This window comes from Arvicola amphibius, chromosome 17 (genome assembly GCF_903992535.2).
Source record: "Arvicola amphibius chromosome 17, mArvAmp1.2, whole genome shotgun sequence".
NCBI classification, from domain to species: domain Eukaryota; kingdom Metazoa; phylum Chordata; class Mammalia; order Rodentia; family Cricetidae; genus Arvicola; species Arvicola amphibius.
The window spans coordinates 31,556,578-31,575,410 of NC_052063.2; the positions used below are offsets into that span (position 1 = coordinate 31,556,578).

General features: G+C 52.9%; 1 protein-coding gene across 1 annotated transcript; it reads left to right on the forward strand.

The window, feature by feature from the left end:
* The first annotated feature begins 586 nt into the window (after positions 1-586).
* Positions 587-14,639, forward strand: Esyt1 (extended synaptotagmin 1). The gene is made up of 31 exons (XM_038314611.1): positions 587-1,002; positions 2,933-2,974; positions 3,370-3,504; positions 3,598-3,671; positions 3,767-3,839; positions 4,032-4,121; positions 4,631-4,686; positions 5,497-5,620; positions 5,704-5,880; positions 5,968-6,050; positions 6,588-6,636; positions 6,746-6,832; positions 6,918-7,010; positions 7,228-7,299; positions 7,400-7,486; positions 9,014-9,163; positions 9,380-9,526; positions 9,628-9,804; positions 9,936-10,018; positions 10,106-10,154; positions 10,235-10,324; positions 10,407-10,502; positions 10,713-10,784; positions 10,887-10,973; positions 12,676-12,816; positions 12,970-13,118; positions 13,215-13,313; positions 13,395-13,526; positions 13,603-13,708; positions 13,894-13,943; positions 14,262-14,639. The coding sequence occupies exons 1-31, from the start codon at positions 640-642 to the stop codon at positions 14,299-14,301; spliced, it is 3,273 nt and encodes a 1,090-aa protein (XP_038170539.1). The 5' UTR covers positions 587-639; the 3' UTR covers positions 14,302-14,639.
* The last annotated feature ends 4,194 nt before the right edge of the window (positions 14,640-18,833 follow it).

An 18,833-nucleotide genomic window follows, 5' to 3' on the forward strand; every position in this document is an offset into this window, starting at 1 on the left:
CCCACAGACAAGGGAGGGGACTGAGGACAGGATCAGTCGACAGCCAGAGTCGGTCATCCAAGGCTTTCATTCCAAATACGGTCATTTCTCTGACGTTTTTGTAAGGACAGACAGAAAATGCTCAGAAGACAAAGAATATTCTTAGAATCAAAACTTGGGAAAGTTGACGAAGACTATGGAAGATTCAGACAGACACTGCCAAGCCATCAGAAAGGGTGGAAAGGTAATACTGACCACTCCCTCAACACTAGCTCTCCCTCAACTCAGTAATTAAGAGTAGCGGCTCTGCATGACGTCACTCCACAGGCGCTCCAATCCCACGTGGGAGGAGCAGTTGCTCCCGCCTCTAAGTGGGACGCCGCGCCCTGTTCTTTCTATGACCAGTCAAATACTGCCTTTTGGTTTCTTTCCTCCTTTTCCCGCCATCCAGCCCTCCCATCTTGACCCGCTGGTCCAATCACGGAGGTCCTGCCATCCCAAGCCCTCTAGTTTCTCAGGTCTGCGCGGCGCGAACCAACCCCAACGGGCAGGGGCGTGGCGTAGCTTGAGGTCCCCGGGAGCACTATAAATTCGGGGGGGAGCTGGACCAGACCCGGAGCTGCTGCAGCTAGTCGGGAGGGTGTCCCGAGAGGCCGCCCCATGGAGCGCTCCCCTGAAGAAGAGGGCGTCGGCCCCGAACCCGCGGGGCAGCCCCCTGCCACCGACACCACGCGGGACCCGGGCTCGGGGGTCCCACCCGCTGGCCCAGGTGCAGCGAGCGAGGCCCTGGCGGTGCTGTCTTCCTTCGGACGGCGCTTGTTGGTGCTGGTGCCGGTGTACCTGGCCGGGGCTGCGGGTCTTAGCGTGGGTTTCGTGCTGTTCGGCCTCGCCCTCTACCTGGGCTGGCGCCGGGTCCGCGACGGGAAAGCACGGAGCCTGCGGGCAGCGAGGCAGCTGCTGGATGACGAGGAGCGGATCACAGCAGAAACGCTTTACATGAGCAACCGGGAACTACCTGCCTGGGTGAGTTGCCACTTCAGCCCTTGGTGCAGTACAGCTCTTCCTAGTCCTTCAACTCGGGCTCTCTCTCCCTATGAAGTCAGCTCCCCGACTTGGAACAGTGGCCCCCCAGACTTCACCTAGTCCCGTTAGCGCTTCTCTTGCTGGGACGGACACCCACTCTCTCCGCCCACCCTTGCCGCAGAGCGGATCCTTCCACCGAATCGGGACTTCTTCCTCAGTCTACTCGGACTAAGGCAGTACATCTGAGTGGCCGCTCCCAGCCCCGGCTCCCTCCCAGCCAAGCGTGTAGAATGCTCACTGTTCCTGACTTCTGGCGTCACTCGCGCCTTTGCCACGCTGCCTCTGGGGATCCCTTCAGGCCAGAGGTTCCCCGTGATCGCTCAGAGGTTCCCCCGGCTTTGCTAGCACTTCAAGGCGTTTTATCTACTTAAGGGCATCAGGGCTTCCCGTTTCCTGCCTTGTCCCTAGGTACCCGCTGAGACCCAACCCTGCAAGCATTGTTCAGCACCTGGAAGTGACCGCAGTCGCCTTCCAGTCTCTAGCCAGCCGGGTGGCAGGGCAGCCAAGGCAGCTGCTGGGGCCAGGGAGGGGGTGCTGTAGTGTGGCTGCTACAGTTCCCGCTGCTCTCTCTATTCGCACCCTGGGCGGCCCCACCCTTTTCCGGACTGTGGGCAACCTTCGCTAGCTTGCTTAGCTGACCCAGGCCGGTATTTCTGTACCCTGTCTCCTGGGCTGAAAGAGATGCCTCTCTGACCTTGCTAAAGCTGAGCGCGCTGGTTACCAACCCCTCCCTGGTACCCTTTCCAGAAGAGGTACCAGTTAGGTAGTGAGTGGCTGACACAGTCACACTTACCATGCCCTGGAGAGAAAAAGGAAGAAATGGTTCCATCTACCCCAAGCAGCAACTATTACTCCTACTCCGTATCATGGGAATTGATCCTCTCCCTCCCCGCTCCATGCAGAGCACAGGTGTCCTTTCCTATAGAAGGAGTTACTCAGGAAGAGAGAGAAAGGAGGTAGGGAGGATGGGAGCGAGGAGAGACAGAGGCCCTCTGCAGAGGCTTGCTTGCGCAGGCACTAGCGCACCAGGCCTAAGTAGCTCTTCCAGCCCCTCCCTAGGCTATCAAAGGGTTGTTTCTTCTTCACCTTCATCTATGGGAGCCCACGCCCAGTCCCAGGAGAGCAGGGAAGGCTGGACAAAAGAACCAGGACTTCTTCGTCCCAGGATTCCCTAGAGCTCTGATTTGACAGGATCTCCCCGAGAAAGAATGTGCCCTTCTCTTTAAGACTCCTCCTCCCTCCCCCTCCTTTGCCCCAGAAGCTGCCATTTCTTGTCTCTGTACTCTCTGAAGCCTCTGCATGTGGCCCTACATCCCGCCAGCTCCCCTCTCTAAAGAAGCCTGCGTGGCCACATTCTAAAGACAGAAGTCTCCTGCTCCCCCCCCCCCCCCGCCCTGATTGTATGCTTAAATCTGTATTAAAACCTTTTGCTTACTGGGCGTGGTGGCATGAAGCTTTAATCCCAGCACTTGGGAGGCAGAAGCAGGTGGATCTCTGTGAGCTCGAGGCCAGCCTGGTCTACAGAGTGAGTTTCAGGTCATCCAGGGCCACACAATGAGACCCTGTCTACAAACAGAAATAACTTTGTGCTGTCTTTAGACATAGCCTCATGGCCCTCCTGCCTTTACCTTCCATGTGTTGGGAATGGTTTGTGTTCCTAAACCCAGCCAACCCCCCCCCCTTTTTTTTGCTTTAAAAGGAAGGAAGAGGAAAAGAGAGTGAGGGGAGAGAGCCCAGCACACCCAGCCCCTTGGCGTGGGGAGTCCCTGCCAGAGGGACGTGTCCCATCTCTTCTGTGTGCACCCCACTGTCCTCTTAGGAAGTATACATGTTATGTATACTTACCCTGACTCTGTTTCTCCACTTCCAGGTCAGCTTCCCAGATGTGGAAAAGGTTGAATGGCTAAACAAGGTGAGGACTGTTTTGGCTTTGATTTTTTTTCCTGAGTGGGGTTTATCACTCTTTCGAGACCTTCTTACACCTCAATTCTAGTTGAGCCTAGTCCCCAAAGCTGCCCATGGAGATGGCTCTATCTTCCTGCCCCAAAGGTAGCCTCATACTCCTGACCTTCCCAGCTTAGCATCACCCCTCAGAAAGCAGCTATGTGCTGTCAGGCCCAGGTAGAACTTGCCTTTAGACCAGTGGTTCTCAGCCTTCTTAATGTTGTGGTGACCCCCGACCATAAAATTATTTCCATTGCTGCTTCATAATTGTAATGTAAATATCTGTGTTTTCTGATGAAAGGGTCGTTCAACCCCTGAGGGTCGCAGGCGAGTGGACTCTCCTCTGATTTCTTTTCCTCCCAGATTGTGGCCCAGGTGTGGCCCTTCCTAGGCCAGTATATGGAGAAGCTCCTGGCTGAAACGGTGGCCCCAGCTGTCCGGGGCGCTAACCCCCATCTGCAAACGTTCACGTTTACACGTGTGGAGCTGGGTGAGAAGGTGCGGTGGGAAGAAATGGACCAGGGGTTGGGGAGGCCGCAAGGACTGAGATGCTCTTTTCCCCCTGCCTCTTCTGAGACCACCTCTCTTTAGCCAGTACGCATCATCGGCGTCAAGGTTCACCCTAGTCAGAGAAAAGATCAGATTCTATTGGACTTGAATGTCAGGTAACTCACCACCTCCCCACTCCCTGTGGGTGGGTCTCGGGCTCTCCGCTGAAGTCCTAGCACTAATCTTTATTTTCATCCTCACTGCCTCCCAGCTATGTAGGTGATGTCCAGATTGATGTGGAAGTCAAGAAGTATTTCTGCAAAGCAGGAGTCAAGGGCATGCAGGTAGGGCAGGCATCAGGGGCTTCTTAGGGAGAGCCCGAGGTTTCACTGGCTCTGGAGCAGGCGTCAGGGGCTCATTACAGAGAGCCCGAGGTTTCATGGGCTCTGGAGTGAAGAGTCAAGGCTAGGGAAGTGCGGGAGGGCATGGGGCCTCTTCTGGAGAAGACACTGATCTTCTTGCTCTTCTCACCCTAGCTACACGGTGTCTTGCGAGTGATTCTTGAGCCACTCACAGGGGACCTTCCTATCGTGGGGGCTGTGTCGATGTTCTTTATCAAACGCCCGGTAAGAGAAGCCATTGGCAGGAAATGGGCAACAGGCTTGTGGGTGTTGGGAAGAGAGGGAGCTGGTATAGAGGTAGCTAAAGGGATTGAGAAGACAGTGTAACGGTGCTCCCCGAGAGCCATCCTGACTCTTCTGAGTGTGACGGTGCTCCCCGAGAGCCAACCTGACTCTTCTGAGTGTGATGGTGCTCCCTGAGAGCCATCCTGACTCTTCTGAGTGTGATGATGCTCCCCAAGAGCCATCCTGACTCTTCTGATTGTGATGGTGCTCCCTGACAGCCATCCTGACTCTTCTGAGTGTGATGGTGCTCCCTGAGAGCCATCCTGACTCTTCTGAGTGTGATGGTGCTCCCCGAGAGCCATCCTGACTCTTCTGAGTGTGATGGTGCTCCCTGAGAGCCATCCTGACTCTTCTGAGTGTGACCATGTTCCCTGGGAGCCATCCTGACTCTTCTGAGTGTGACCATGTTCCCTGGGAGCCATCCTGACTCTTCTGTTTTTTTCTTCCAGACACTTGACATCAACTGGACAGGGATGACCAATCTGCTGGACATCCCAGGACTTAGGTACTGGGGACCTTTGAGCACCATCCCAGTTAGTATCGCAGTCCAGGGCTGAGGGTTCAGAGACGCAAAGCAGTGAAGCCTCTGCCTCTGCCTTCAAGACCTCACTGCAGTGGGGGGACTGAACATGAACTCCAGGGAAGTTTCAGAATGGGTTTTTTTTTTCTTCCGTGGAGGAACATGCATGAGGGAATGGAGACTCCTCAAGCAGGGGAAGAAAGAGAAAGGAAGGCTGGGAATAGCAAAGGGAACCAGGGCCTGAAAGGAGCAAGAAAGATTCTCAAAGTTTCCCGCTCTGGTGAGATGGTTCAGTAGGCAAAGGCCTTTGCTGCCAATCTGATGGGTACCTCATGCTTGTCCTCTGACCTCCACACATAGCCCATATGGCATACATCTGCACACACATATGAAACAAATGTAATTAAAGAAAGACAAAGACGACTTTCTAAACTAGGTGTGATGGCACACACCTGTAATCGCAGTACCTGGGAAGTGGAGGCAGGAGGCAGTCAGGGCAGGCATGGGCTACATAACAAACCCTACAAGGAGTTCAGCATGGGCTATGTAACAAACCCTATGAGGAGTTCAGGGCCAGCATGGGCTACAGAGCAAACCCTAACAAGGAGTTCAGGGCCAGCATGGGCTACAGAACAAACCCTAATGAGGAGTTTGGGGCCGGCATGGGCTAGGTAACAAACCCTCACCCAGTCAGGGATCCACAGCGAGACCTAAAAGGCTGAAGCCTTCTCTGCAGTGGGAACACAGTTGAGTGTGGGGGAACTTGAACCTTTCCTCTTCCTACCCCTCGTTCAGCTCTCTCTCCGACACTATGATCATGGATTCTATTGCTGCCTTCCTTGTGCTGCCCAACCGACTCCTGGTGCCTCTTGTGCCTGACCTTCAAGATGTGGCTCAGTTGCGCTCCCCACTACCCAGGGTATGGCATCTGAAGAGACCGATCTCTCTCTTGGGGACCGTGGGCTGGGTTCTTAGCTTCTCACCATTGGTTCCTAACCCCAGGGCATCATTCGGATCCACCTTCTGGCAGCCCGAGGGCTGAGTTCCAAGGACAAATATGTGAAAGGTCTGATCGAGGGCAAATCAGACCCCTATGCCCTGGTTCGTGTGGGCACCCAGACATTCTGCAGCCGTGTCATAGATGAGGAACTCAACCCTCACTGGGGGGAGACTTACGAGGTAAGACGCTGTGGAGTGGCAGTGTATGGTGGTGGGAGAGGCCCTCACAGCTGCAGCCCTGAGACCAGAGGCCACTGTGCTCCCCAGGTGATTGTCCACGAGGTCCCGGGGCAGGAGATCGAGGTGGAGGTGTTTGATAAAGATCCAGATAAAGACGATTTTCTGGGAAGGTGAGACTGCGCATTTTAGATTCTAAAGTCCCAGTGCTCCCAAGATTCTGGACTCTCTTTCCCTGTCTCTCTCTCTCTCTCTCTCTCTCTCTCTCTCTCTCTCTCTCTCTCTCTCTCTCTCTCTTTCTCTCTCTCTCTCTCTTTCCCCCTCCCTTCCTCTCTCCCCCCTCCCTCCCTCCCTCCCTCTCTCTCTCTCTCTCTTCTTCCTTCCCTTAGTGTAAGATCCTCTCGAGGCTGGAGAGATGGCTCAGCCGGTAAGCATGTGTACTGCTCTTGCAGAGGACCCAAGTTCAGGTCCTAGCCCCCATGGGAGGCTCACAACCTCCTGTAACTCCAGCCCCTGGTCCTCTGGCCTCCCAGGCCCCTTCACCCATGCACATACCCCACACAGACCACACACAGACTTCTTCAAGATAAATGAGAAGGATTCTCTGGTTATTCCTGGAGGTGAGTGGAAGAGCACTGACCGGCTACTAATTACCATTCCCCTTTTCTCCTCACTTCCCTCTCTGCTCCCCACCCTCCCTGTCCACCAAGGATGAAGCTGGATGTAGGGAAGGTACTACAGGCTGGAGTCCTGGATGACGTAAGTTGGGAGAAGAGGATGTGGGAGTGACCTCACCCTATGGGCAACTGATAGCAGCTACCATGGTGACCCATCTCAGCTTCTCACTTCCCTCACTTCCTTCCTTCAGTGGTACCCGCTGCAAGGTGGGCAGGGCCAAGTTCATTTGAGGCTAGAATGGCTATCACTTCTGCCAGACGCAGAGAAACTGGATCAGGTAAGCTGCTCGGGAAACAGAAGACAGGCAGGGGTGACATTTGGGGACAGGAGCATGAGGTCTGATCACGGTTCTCTCCTCTCAGGTCCTACAGTGGAACCGGGGCATCACCTCTCGACCAGAGCCCCCATCAGCTGCCATCCTCGTTGTCTACTTGGACCGGGCCCAGGATCTTCCTGTGAGTTTGGCTTGTAGAGTGGGTGACAGATCCTTGGGAAAAGGATGCCTACTCCTCCTTAACTGGGGATGCAGATGCCCCTGCCTACAAAGGGGTACCACGCGGGTTCTAGGGGGGTCAGGTCTACCTGGAGGAAGAGAGTCTGCTAACCCCACCTTCCTTCATCAAACCCAGACATCCAACCCTCAAATTCTAAATTCTGTCCCCTCCAACACAGCTGAAGAAGGGAAACAAGGAACCCAACCCCATGGTGCAGCTGTCAGTTCAGGATGTGACCCAGGAGAGCAAGGTAAGGGAGCGTAGGCTCCTCCTCAGGATGCTTCCAAGTGAGTGTCAGCCAGACTGGAATGGTGTTGGGTACACATCCTCAAGCCATCATCGCCTCTCAGGCTACCTACGGCACCAACAGCCCGGTATGGGAAGAAGCGTTCCGATTTTTCCTGCAAGACCCCCGGAGCCAGGAGCTTGATGTTCAGGTGAGAGCCACCTCATTCTTCCTGTCTTCCAAGCTTTATCGGTACATTTTGTTCAGTGTGTATATGTGCGTGTGTGTGTGTGTGTGTGTGTGTGTGTGTGTAAAATGCTGGGGTAAATTCAGGGCCTCATTTGTTCTAGGCATTAGATTAGGGTTTTTGTTTTGAGACAGGGTCTCTCTACATAGCCCTGCTTGTCACAGAGATCCTCCTGCCTCTTCCTCCCAAGTGCTGAGATCGAAGGCGTGGGCTACCACAGCCAGTTTTGACAGGGCTCACTATATAGGCCAGGCTGGCCTCAGACTCAGAGAAGTGCACCTGCCTCTCTGCCTTAGTGCTTAAAGGTGTGTGTGCTACCACACCAGGCCTAGAGTTCATTTTACAAGTGGTAACTCTGTGTTTGAAATGAGTAACTTTTATGGTATGCAGATTGTGCCCCAGTAAAATTAAGATTTTAAAGGTCATAGAAAAATCGTGAAAGCCAGTATCATGGCTTCTTGTGCTCACCGGTCAGTTTCCTAGAGGGAAGACCTAACGCATACAAAGACCATACGTACAGCCTTTAAAATGGTGAGAGAAGAAATGGAGGCTGAAGCAGGTGGGATTTGGAGATGGGGGCTGGCAGAGCTGCTCAGAGGGTCAAGTCCTGCCTGGCGACTGGGGTCAAACCACAGAATATAGAGAGGCAGAAGAGACCCAACTGTGCCGTTGTCCTCTGCCCAACACACACCTTCCATAAGTCGTGCCCTCACACAGCAGTATTGTTCTTCCCAGACAGTTTATAGAGTTTGTGGAGGAGCAAAGATCTCCACGGAGCCTAAAGCATAGATGAGTAGGGTTGAAATAGGCAGGAGGGACAGAATGAGTGTTCTCAGGGAGACAGTGGTTAAAGGTAAAAGGGATGGTGGTGTTGAAAAAAGATGGGAAAATCTGGTCATGAGTGAGCAAAAGGTTTGTGACTGTCTAGGGGGAGTCGGATGCAGGGAGGTCAGCTGGAGGCATGTGTAACCGTCTGGGGCGAGTGGGGTGCAGGGAGATCAGCTGGAGTTGTGTGTAACTGTCTGGAGGGAGTGGGGTGCAGGGAGATCAGCTGGAGGCATGTGTAACTGTCTAGGGGAGAGTGGGGTGCAGGGAGGTCAGCTGGAGTCGTGTGTAACTATCTGGGGGGGAGTGGGGTACAGGGAGATCAGCTGGAGTAACTGTCTTGGGGGGTGGGGTGCAGGGAGATCATCTGGAGTCGTGTGTAACCGTCTGGGGGGGAGTGGGGTGCAGGGAGATAATCTGGAGTCGTGTGTAACCGTCTGGGGGGAAGTGGGGTGCAGGGAGGTCAGCTGGAGTCGTGTGTAACTGTCTGGGGGGAGTGGGGTGCAGGGAGATCATCTGGAGTCGTGTGTAACCGTCTGGGGGGGAGTGGGGTGCAGGGAGGTCAGCTGGAGTCGTGTGTAACTGTCTGGGGGGAGTGGGGTGCAGGGAGATCAGCTGGGGTTAAGCTGGTTTCCTCAATATGCCCTCACCTCACTCCTCCTGTAGGTGAAGGATGACTCCAGGGCTCTGACATTAGGGGCACTGACTCTCCCTCTGGCTCGCCTGCTGACGGCCTCGGAACTCACCCTGGACCAGTGGTTCCAGCTCAGCAGCTCAGGCCCAAACTCCAGGCTCTACATGAAACTGGTCATGCGGGTACGGTGATGGAGGAGGTGATGGAGGATGCCGGGGCGCGGGTGCTGGGGCGCCTGGGGATTCCTTGGTATTCAGAGCGTGGAAGGGGAGCATTTTCCGATCAAAAGGTCTAGACGGGTCTGAGGCACATCAAACACTGTTCGCTGATCCCTAGAGCCCCTGCTCCGTCCTCCAGCTTGCTCCGTGACTTATCTGCCATCACGCTGTCTTTCGCAGATCTTATACTTGGATTCATCAGAAATCCGCTTCCCCACTGTACCCGGCGCCCAGGACCTGGACAGTGACAGCCCCCAGACAGGCAGCAGCGTAGATGCGCCCCCTCGGCCCTGGCAGACATCTCCAAACAGCCACTTTGGGACTGAGGTGAGTGGTCCCCGGAAACGAGAAGTTTGTGTTCGCCCACACTGTGCCAGGCCTGTTCTAGGGTGGGTTCTGAGGTCTTGCCCCGTCTGTCCCTCCTGCAGAATGTTCTTCGGATCCATGTATTAGAGGCTCAGGACCTAATTGCCAAAGACCGTTTCCTGGGGGGATTGGTGAAGGGCAAATCAGACCCCTATGTCAAACTGAGGGTGGCGGGGCAAAGCTTCCGGAGCCATGTTGTTCGGGAGGATCTCAATCCCCGCTGGAACGAGGTTTTCGAGGTCAGAACCGAGTGACTGGGCTTCCTATCTGCCCCACAGTGACTGCCAGTCCTCCGTGGTCAGAGGGTGGGGGATGGGCAGAAGGGAAAAGGAGGGAAATTCCTTTCATCTGCACTGTTTTCCCCTGGTAGGTGATTGTCACCTCAATTCCAGGCCAAGAGCTTGAGCTTGAGGTTTTTGATAAGGACTTGGACAAGGATGACTTTTTGGGCAGGTAGGAGTCGGGAGTTCAGGTGGACAGATAATGTTGGCCACAGGGGCCGAGGTATTGACCCCAGCCCCTTGTCTCCACTCTCTGCAGGTATAAAATGAGTCTCACCACAGTCCTCAACAGTGGCTTCCTTGATGAGGTGAGCATGAGATGAGACCCATACCTCCTCCTTGTCACCATGGCAACCATCTCATCCTTGCCCCCCCCCCCTCTCCACAGTGGCTGACCCTGGAGGATGTCCCATCTGGACGGCTGCACTTGCGCCTAGAAAGGCTGACCCCTAGACCTACCGCTGCTGAGTTAGAAGAGGTGAGGGGAATGGGGCAGGAGACAGGGTGGAGCGGGCTGAGCCCTCCCTCGGCTCCCATCCACAGCCCACTCTGCGTCCCAGGTGCTGCAGGTCAACAGTCTGATCCAGACTCAGAAGAGCTCAGAGCTGGCAGCGGCCCTGCTCTCTGTCTACTTGGAACGGGCAGATAATCTGCCGGTAAGAGCGGCTCCCCATGCCCTTTGTGGCCCCTCTTCGGGCTCCCTTGAGTATGAGTGCACCTTATAGATCTGGAAGGGCAAGGGGCCCCACTGGAGGATGGTGCTGGGATGAGACTATCCAAAGCCACGAGGTGGGGGCTGGGAAGTGCACATGGCGGTGTGGCCATGGCGTTAATTTGTGAATTTATGACTGATACTGTCCTTCCAGCTCCGAAAAGGCACCAAACCTCCCAACTCTTATGCGACTCTCACCGTGGGAGAGACTTCTCATAAAACCAAGGTAGGAGAAGATGCCTTGTAGCGGGGATCCTTTACTGTTAAGGGTAGGGGGAAGAGCCTGGAAGACAGTTCCCCCCACTGACCAACTCCTCACCTCCAACAGACTGTTTCCCAGACGGCAGCCCCTATCTGGGAGGAGAACACCTCCTTTCTTATCAGGAAGCCACATGCAGAGAGCCTGGAGCTTCAGGTAAGGGAGACTCACTGCAGGGACTCACGGTGCAGGTCCTGCCACTCCGGTCACACGCCACAGGAAAGCTCTTGGTGGCAAACACTTGTAATCATGTTGCTTGGGGATCTGAAGCAGGAGGATTGCCCTGAGTTAGCCCTGGGCTAGTAAGAGCATGGGTTCCTTGGGGGAGGGTTGAATAGGGGAAGGGAGAGGCAGGGAGGGGAGCAGAAAAAAATATAGAGCCCAATAAATATCAATAAAATTAAAAAGATACAAAAAATATTATGAGCCGGGCAGTGGTGGTGCATGCTTTTAATCCCAGTACTCAGGAGGCAGAGGCAGATGGATCTCTGAGTTTGAGGCCAGCCTGGTCTACAGAGCGAGTTCCAGGACAGCCAAGGCTACACTGAGAGACCCTGTTTGGAAAAACAAAACCAGTAATGAGACATATAAAGGGTGTGTGTCAGTTCTTCTTGCCTTTCCTAACAGGAGGCAGTAGATACTACACTATCTGTAAAGTTAATAAATAAGAGGACGGGAGACATGCCTCGGCACGTAAAAGCGCACGCGTGCAAGCCTGACACCAGGGTGTGATCTTTGGAACCTACTCCTATCAAGTATCATGACATTTGTGAATCTGTACACACACTAATATTAAAAAGAGGTATAGGCATAGCCGGGCAGTGGTGGTGCATGCCTTCAATCCCAGCACTTGGGAGGCAGAGGCAGGCGGATCTCTGTGAATTCGAGACCAGCCTGGTCTACAGAGTGAGTTCCAGGACAGTCAGGACTACACAGAGAAACCCCATCTTAGCCGGGCGGTGGTGGCGCACGCCTTTAATCCCAGCACTCGGGAGGCAGAGGCAGGCGGATCTCTGTGAGTTCGAGGCCAGCCTGGTCTACAAGAGCTAGTTCCAGGACAGGCTCTAAAAAAGCTGCAGAGAAACCCTGTCTCGAAAAACCAAAAAAAGAAAAAAAAAAAAAAAAACAAAAAACCCCATCTTAACCCTCTCCTCTCCCCCAAAAAGTTAGATGTGGAATATAGAATGTATGGTTGGCAGAATTTTCTTTTCTTTCTTGGAGACATGGAGTCCAAGCTGGCTCCAAACTTGGTCTGTAGCCTAGGATGACCCTCAATTTCTGGCCCTCCTGTCTCCACCCCGATTGCTGGGATGATAGATATGCACCCTCACATCCAGATTTATGTGGAGCTGGGGACTGAACTCAGAGCTTCAAGCAGTCCGCCAACTGCGTCTACATGCCCAGACATTCATCCCTTGCTTTCTCCTAGTGAGACTATGTAGCCCTGGCTGTCCTGGAACTCGCTATGTAGACCAGGCTGCCCTCTGCCTCCTGCTTGCTAGGATTAAAGGTGTGCGCCACCATGCCTGGCAATTAATTTAGTTTTTGCTGTTCTTTTTCCACTCTGGTGGTCCTGGGGGTAAGCCTGTGAAAGCTTAGGAAGTAGAAAGTAGAGTCTAAGAAAAACTAGGCATGGCGGCTCACGCCTGTAATCCCAGCCCTGGAGAGGCGGAGGTAGGCGATCTCAGTAACCAAGGCAGCCTGGATGAGACCTGTTCTACAGGCTAAGGGGACGGAAGGGTTAGCGGCTGTAACGTGTATTCTGTTCTTCCAAAAGGGGACTCTCTCACCAAACCACCCAAGTGTTTGGCTCATAAATGCCAAGCTTCAATAATTGATCAGTAAATTTGCACCACAGGTTCGGGGCGAAGGGACCGGCACCCTGGGCTCCATATCCCTGCCTCTCTCGGAGCTCCTCCAGGCAGACCGACTCTGCTTGGACAAATGGTTCACACTCAGTAATGGTCAGGGCCAAGTGCTAATGCGAGCGCAGCTAGGGGTGAGTACCAGGGGGGCAGCTGCGGAGCAGGGCTCAGGGCTGACGTACCAGGGGACAGGAGGGCTCAGGGCTGAGCAATGCCCACGGGGTGGGAGCGGAGGTGGTGTCCTTCTAGTGAGGACCCTGCCCGGCTCACGGCTCTCCCGCCCCCAGATTCTGGTGTCCCAACACTCAGGAGTGGAAGCCCACAGCCACAGCCACAGTTCCTCTTCTCTCAATGAGGAACCCAGGGCCTCAGGGGCAGCCGCTCACATCACCTCCCCAGTGCTGGAGGTCCGGCATCGCCTGCCACACGTTGACAGGTAAGGGACTGGGATGGAGATGGTTTGCAGGCAAAAAATACGAAGTTTGGCTCAAGGCTTTCCTAGACGCCAGCCATCTTCTCCGTCTTTCCACAGCCCCTCTGAGGCTCCTATTGGGCCTCTGGGCCAGGTGAAGCTGACGGTGTGGTACCACAGTGACGAACAGAAGCTGGTCAGCATCATCCACAGCTGCCGGTGAGACCCTGCCACCCGTCCTCTCCGGTCGCTGCAGTCCTGCGGCGCGAGCGCTGCAATGCCCGCACCCTTCTGTCCTAGGGCCCTTCGACAAAGCGGCCGGGATCTCCCAGATCCCTATGTGTCGCTGCTGCTACTCCCAGACAAGAACCGAGGCACCAAGAGGAAGACCTCACAGAAGAAAAAGACCCTGGACCCGGAGTTCAATGAGCGGTCAGTGAACGGCCCTTTCCATGGGGAGGTGGAAGGCTTCAGCTGGGCCTTGCGCCTTAATCCCGTGCCTTTCCAGGTTCGAGTGGGAGCTGCCCCTGGATGGGTCTCTCAGGCGAAAACTAGATGTGTCTGTGAAGTCAAACTCCTCCTTCATGTCAAGAGAGCGTGAGCTTCTGGGAAAGGTAAGAGGGTGAGGAGGAGGCGGGATGGTGCAGCTGTTGGAACCTAGCTTCCTGTTAAGGAGACCACCCGGGTGCCTCGGGGAAGTGACCCTATCCTCTCTGCCGTGGTTTGAGATCAGATGTGACGATGGGCGTGTTCTTTAAATACCAAAATACCATCTCAGCCCTGCCATCCTCCCACGCAGGTGCAGCTGGATCTAGCTGAGATAGACCTCTCCCAGGGTGCAGCCCAATGGTAAGTGTCCGCATAGGAGCTGGTGGGACTGGGTAGGCACAGTGGAGCAATCCCAGTCTCAGGAAGAAGAGGACGCAGAGGAAGCTGAGAACCATTGATCCCATTAAGCACGGAAGCCCTAGGCATGTTTTATGAGAGAAGACACCTGGGCCCTGTGGCTTGTGGCTGTAGTCCCAGCCTGTGGGGGAGCTGGAGAATTGTGGGTCCAAGAACAGCCTGACTCCACAGCAAGTTCCAGCCTGGGGTGCAGACAGAATGAGACTCTGTCTTAGAAAGCAGGAGTCCTCATCTGCCTGAGCTCTGTCCTTGTCTCCCTAGGTATGACCTGACGGATGACAAAGACAAGGGTGGTTCCTAGGAGCTGGTGACGCCTGACATTGCTCTGTCTTCTTGCCTTGCCTCTTGCCTCAGTGTGGTGAGCCTACAGCTCGGGCTCCAGGGCTGAGCCTGAGCCCCTTTGCCTTCTGGGCCCGTATCAGGGTCTTTGCCTGACCAAAGACGATCATGTAACCCTCTGCTGCACGGCCTTTATCCTTCAGGCTCCCAGGGCAGGGACCTAAGCTGGCTACTTCCTGCTCTGCCTGCACCCCGTTCTGCCTCCCACCTCCTCAGGGCCTCACGACCTGTGCCTGGCCACTGGCAGCACCAGCAGTGGCACAAGATCATGCCAGATACAGCTTTTGGGAAGCTCTTTTTTTTTTTTTTTACATAATAAAAACTATACAGAAAAACAGCTTCACAAACTCACATTCCATCTTTGTGCAGGGCCATGCTAATCTCTCTTATCGTTCTAAGTTAGTCTGTGCTGCTGAATTGAGCATGAGGTCTTCTGTAACTGCCATGGGACACCAGGGAGAAAACACCTGGATGTGAAGGTAGACACGTGTGGAAAATGTACGGCTTCACCCCCACTACTCAACCCACTCTCGAAAATATACGCACTGTGATGGGCACACCAGTCTGATTCACTCTGTGTGAACTGGGAACATTTAGGTCTTACCCACCTCCAAGTCATTAGAAATTGGTCTGGAGGTGGTCATTATTACCAAGCAGTAATGTTCAGATGGGCAGAAAGGACTCCAGAGAGCAGGACTGGTTTTTGACAAAGGGCAGAGGCTATACACTCACTATAGAAGTAATCTGATGTGGAGTTCCGCACCTCCTCTGTCAATCCACAGTATCTTTTTTTTTTCTTTTTTTGGTTTTTCGAGACAGGGTTTCTCTGCAGCTTTAGAGCCTGTCCTGGAACTAGCTCTTGTAGACCAGGCTGGTCTCAAACTCACAGAGATCCGCCTGCCTCTGCCTCCCGAGTGCTGGGATTAAAGGCATGTACCACCACCGCCCGGCTCCACAGTATCTTTTTTAAAAATATTTATTTATTTATTATGTATACAATATTCTGTCTGTGCGTATGCCTGCAGACCAGAAGAGGGCACCAGATCTCATTACAGATGGTTGTGAGCCACCATGTGGTTGCTGGGAATTGAACTCAGGACCTTTGGAAGAGCAGGCAATGCTCTTAACCTCTGAGCCATCACTGCGGCCCTTTCCCTATGGATAGGAACTCCAGCCTATCCATCACGTCTCTCCAACTGTCAAAAGCTTTCATTCAATTTGAAAAGATATGTTTTACTTAATGGTTAAAACCTATGAGACTGCAATAACCAAGAGAACTGGTCCCAACCCAGAGGTGGGAAGGCTCTTGTGTGAAGTATCAGAAGAGGGTGGTGGGGGCAACTGGAACTTGTCTGCTCATCGCTGCCATCTGCCACCCATACACCTGGAAGTCCCAGAGGACAAGGCTCCTAGCGTCAAGGACAGCAGTCACCTCCCAGTGGCTTCAGGGCCATCTGAGAGCTGAGAAGACCGAGAAGTCACTCTTACCTGGATCTACTCACCTTTCGGGAGTTATCTTTTCCTTCACTGAAGCAGGGTCTCCTGCATCCTAGGCGTCCCAGGCTGCCAAAGATGACCTTGAACTGTAGCCCAGTAGCTCAGGCTGGCCTCAACTTCGTGGTACTCCTGCTGCAGCCTCCTTTTGGATGCTAAGCTTCCAAGCATGAGCCATGGTGTCCGTCTGAGACTGGGTGTAAACTCCACACTGTGAGCGGAGCTGGCATGTTTTTATCAGCCCTGTGTGCGCTCGGCTACATCTGTTGTAAGGTCCAGACCCCCTCACTCCAGAATTTATTTTTTTTTAAACTTTACTTAAGTTTATTTCATGCACATTGGTATAATGATGTCAGATTCTCTTGAATTGGAGCTACAGACAGCCACAAGCTGCCATGTGGGTGCTGGGAATCGAACCCGGGTCCTCTGGAGGAGCAGTCAGTGCTCTTAACCACTGAGCCATCTCACCAGCCCCTCACTCTAGAATTTAAAACAAAGTTTAATCTTGCTATGTAGTTAGTCCAGGCTGGCCTGGAACATGTGGCAATTCTCCTGCCTCACTCTTCTGAGTGCCGGGATTACAGGTGTGTTGATCACCTTCGACTTCAGCATCTAGGAGTGGGAAGAACCTAGAGACACTAGGTGGAGAAACTTAAAACTTTAAAGTTTCTTATATAATTATGAGATGCAGGGCATATATAGCCCAAGGCCTGCTGTTCTAGCAGGATTTAGAAAATATAACCAGCGGGTTTGTTGTATGACTTCAAAAAATGCTCACTTTTGTTTTGTTTTGTTTTCTGAGACTGGGTTTCTCTGTGTAATCCTGGCTGTCCTGGAATTGGTTTTGTAGATCACACTGGCCTCGAACTCAGGAATAAGCCTGCCTCTGCCTCCCTAGTGCTGGGATTAAAGGTGTGTGCCACTACTTTTAAGTAATTATATTTCCAGAAACCCAGAAGATTTGGCACAGCTTCTGCTCTGGAAGGCTCTTCCTCTTTCCCCAAGGCTACAGAAAGGAAGAATACCAGATTACAGTAGCTTTGAGACAACAAGCTTTGAGTACACAGCTGCCCTTAATCACGAGGCTAAAATGTGCTTAAAAAGCACTGGTTGCTTTAACAGAGAACCAAGGTTTGGTTCTCAGCACCCACACAACAGCTCCCAACCCTTTGTACCCTCAGTTCCACGAGCTCCAATAGGCATGCATGTGGTGCAAAACATACGTACACAAAGTGAAATAAATCTAAAAAAACCCACTGTCTTTGTTTTTAAAAGGATTTGAAGAATCATCTGTCATGGAATTAAAGACACTTGTTATTTCTCAAACAACTTTGTTTCTGTAGCCAGGACCTTATGCATGCTAGCTCTACCACTGAGTTATAGCCTTAGTTCAAAACCAAATTGTCAGGGCTGGAGAGATGGCTCAGAGGTTAAGAGCATTGCCTGCTCTTCCAAAGGTCCTGAGTTCAATTCCCGGCAACCACATGGTGGCTCACAACCATCTGTAATGAGGTCTGGTGCCCGCTTCTGGCCTGCAGACATACACACAGACAGAATACTGTATACATAATAAATAAATAAATATTAAAAAAAAAAACCAAAACCAAGTTGTCCATACTAGCCTTGAACTTGTGATCCTCCTGCTGTGATCCTGCCTCAGCTCCTCAAGCAGCTGAGACTACAGGTCTTTGTCACTTGACCCGGTTTGTGGTTTCTTATCTTCTATGTGTGTGCTATTTGTATGCATTCATGTGTTGGAGGTGTGCTTGCATGTGTGTGTGTAAGTCAGAGGTCAACTTCCAGTCTTCCTCAAACTATCCATTTTATTACGATAATGTAGTGTGTGTGTGTGTGTGTGTGTGTGTGTGTGTGTGTGTTTGTGCGCGCGCGTGCATGTCACTGTGTGTATGTGGAGGTCAGATTGGAGGAATTGGTTTTCTCCTACCACGCGGGTCTAGGAATCAAGGTAGTCAGTCTTTGCCCACTGAGCCATTCTGCTGGCCTCCACTCTTGTTTTTTTGAGATAGGATCTTCCAATATGTCCTTGGCTGGCCTTGCACTTGCTATGTAGACCAGCCTGGCCTCTAACTCATTGATATCTGTCTGCCTCTGCCTCCTATGTGCCGGCCCAAACTCAGGTTCTTGTGCTTGTACAGCCGGTTGTCTCCCCAGGAAACAGTTTTGAAACATCTTGCTACATAGTCCAGGCTCCCCTTAAACAGTCCCCCCGCCTCTGCTCCCAGAGTTCTGGAATTACAAGCACACGTTCCCGTGCCCAGCAGCTTTTACTGTGTGTGTGTGTGTGTGTGGTGCTGGGTACAAACCCAGGGCTTCACATGCCAAGCAAATGTTCTACCACTGAGTTACAGCCCCAGCCAGTCCTCAATGATGTACTTTTGACAGTGGCGGGTACAGGCTATGCCCCTCTTGGTACATGGCTTTATTGGACCAAACGATGTGCCATAGTTAGCTGTGTGTGGCAGCTCTGTCATCTGCCAGCCTTTCCCCCTGTTCCCTACACACTCCAGCATTCCTGGTGGCAGTGAATGAGCCCTGAGGGGTTAACATAATACTTTCCCAGCCCCCTCTCTAACTTGGAATAATTGTGACCCAGTTAGAGTCAGCAAGATGTAAAAGAAAGTCAGTTGGGAACTAGAACATCTAGAGAAAGCAGTTAAAGCCTGGCAGGCATGGTGGGCACACTTTTGATCCCAGCACTCAAGAGGCCAAGGAGAAAGACCTCTGTGAGTTCGAGGCCAGCCTGATAACAGAGTTCTAAGGCAGCCAGGACCATGTGAGAGACTCTCTCAAATAAAGCACCTTACTGCTCCAGCAGAGGACCCAAGTTTGGTTCTCAGCACCTACCTGCTGGCTCCCAGCAGTCTAATCCAGTCCCAGGTGATCCATCCAACACACTCTCCTGGCCTCTGGACACTGAGCCCAGGCATGTACATGGTACATATACATACATGCAGGCAAAATGCCCATACACGTAAATAT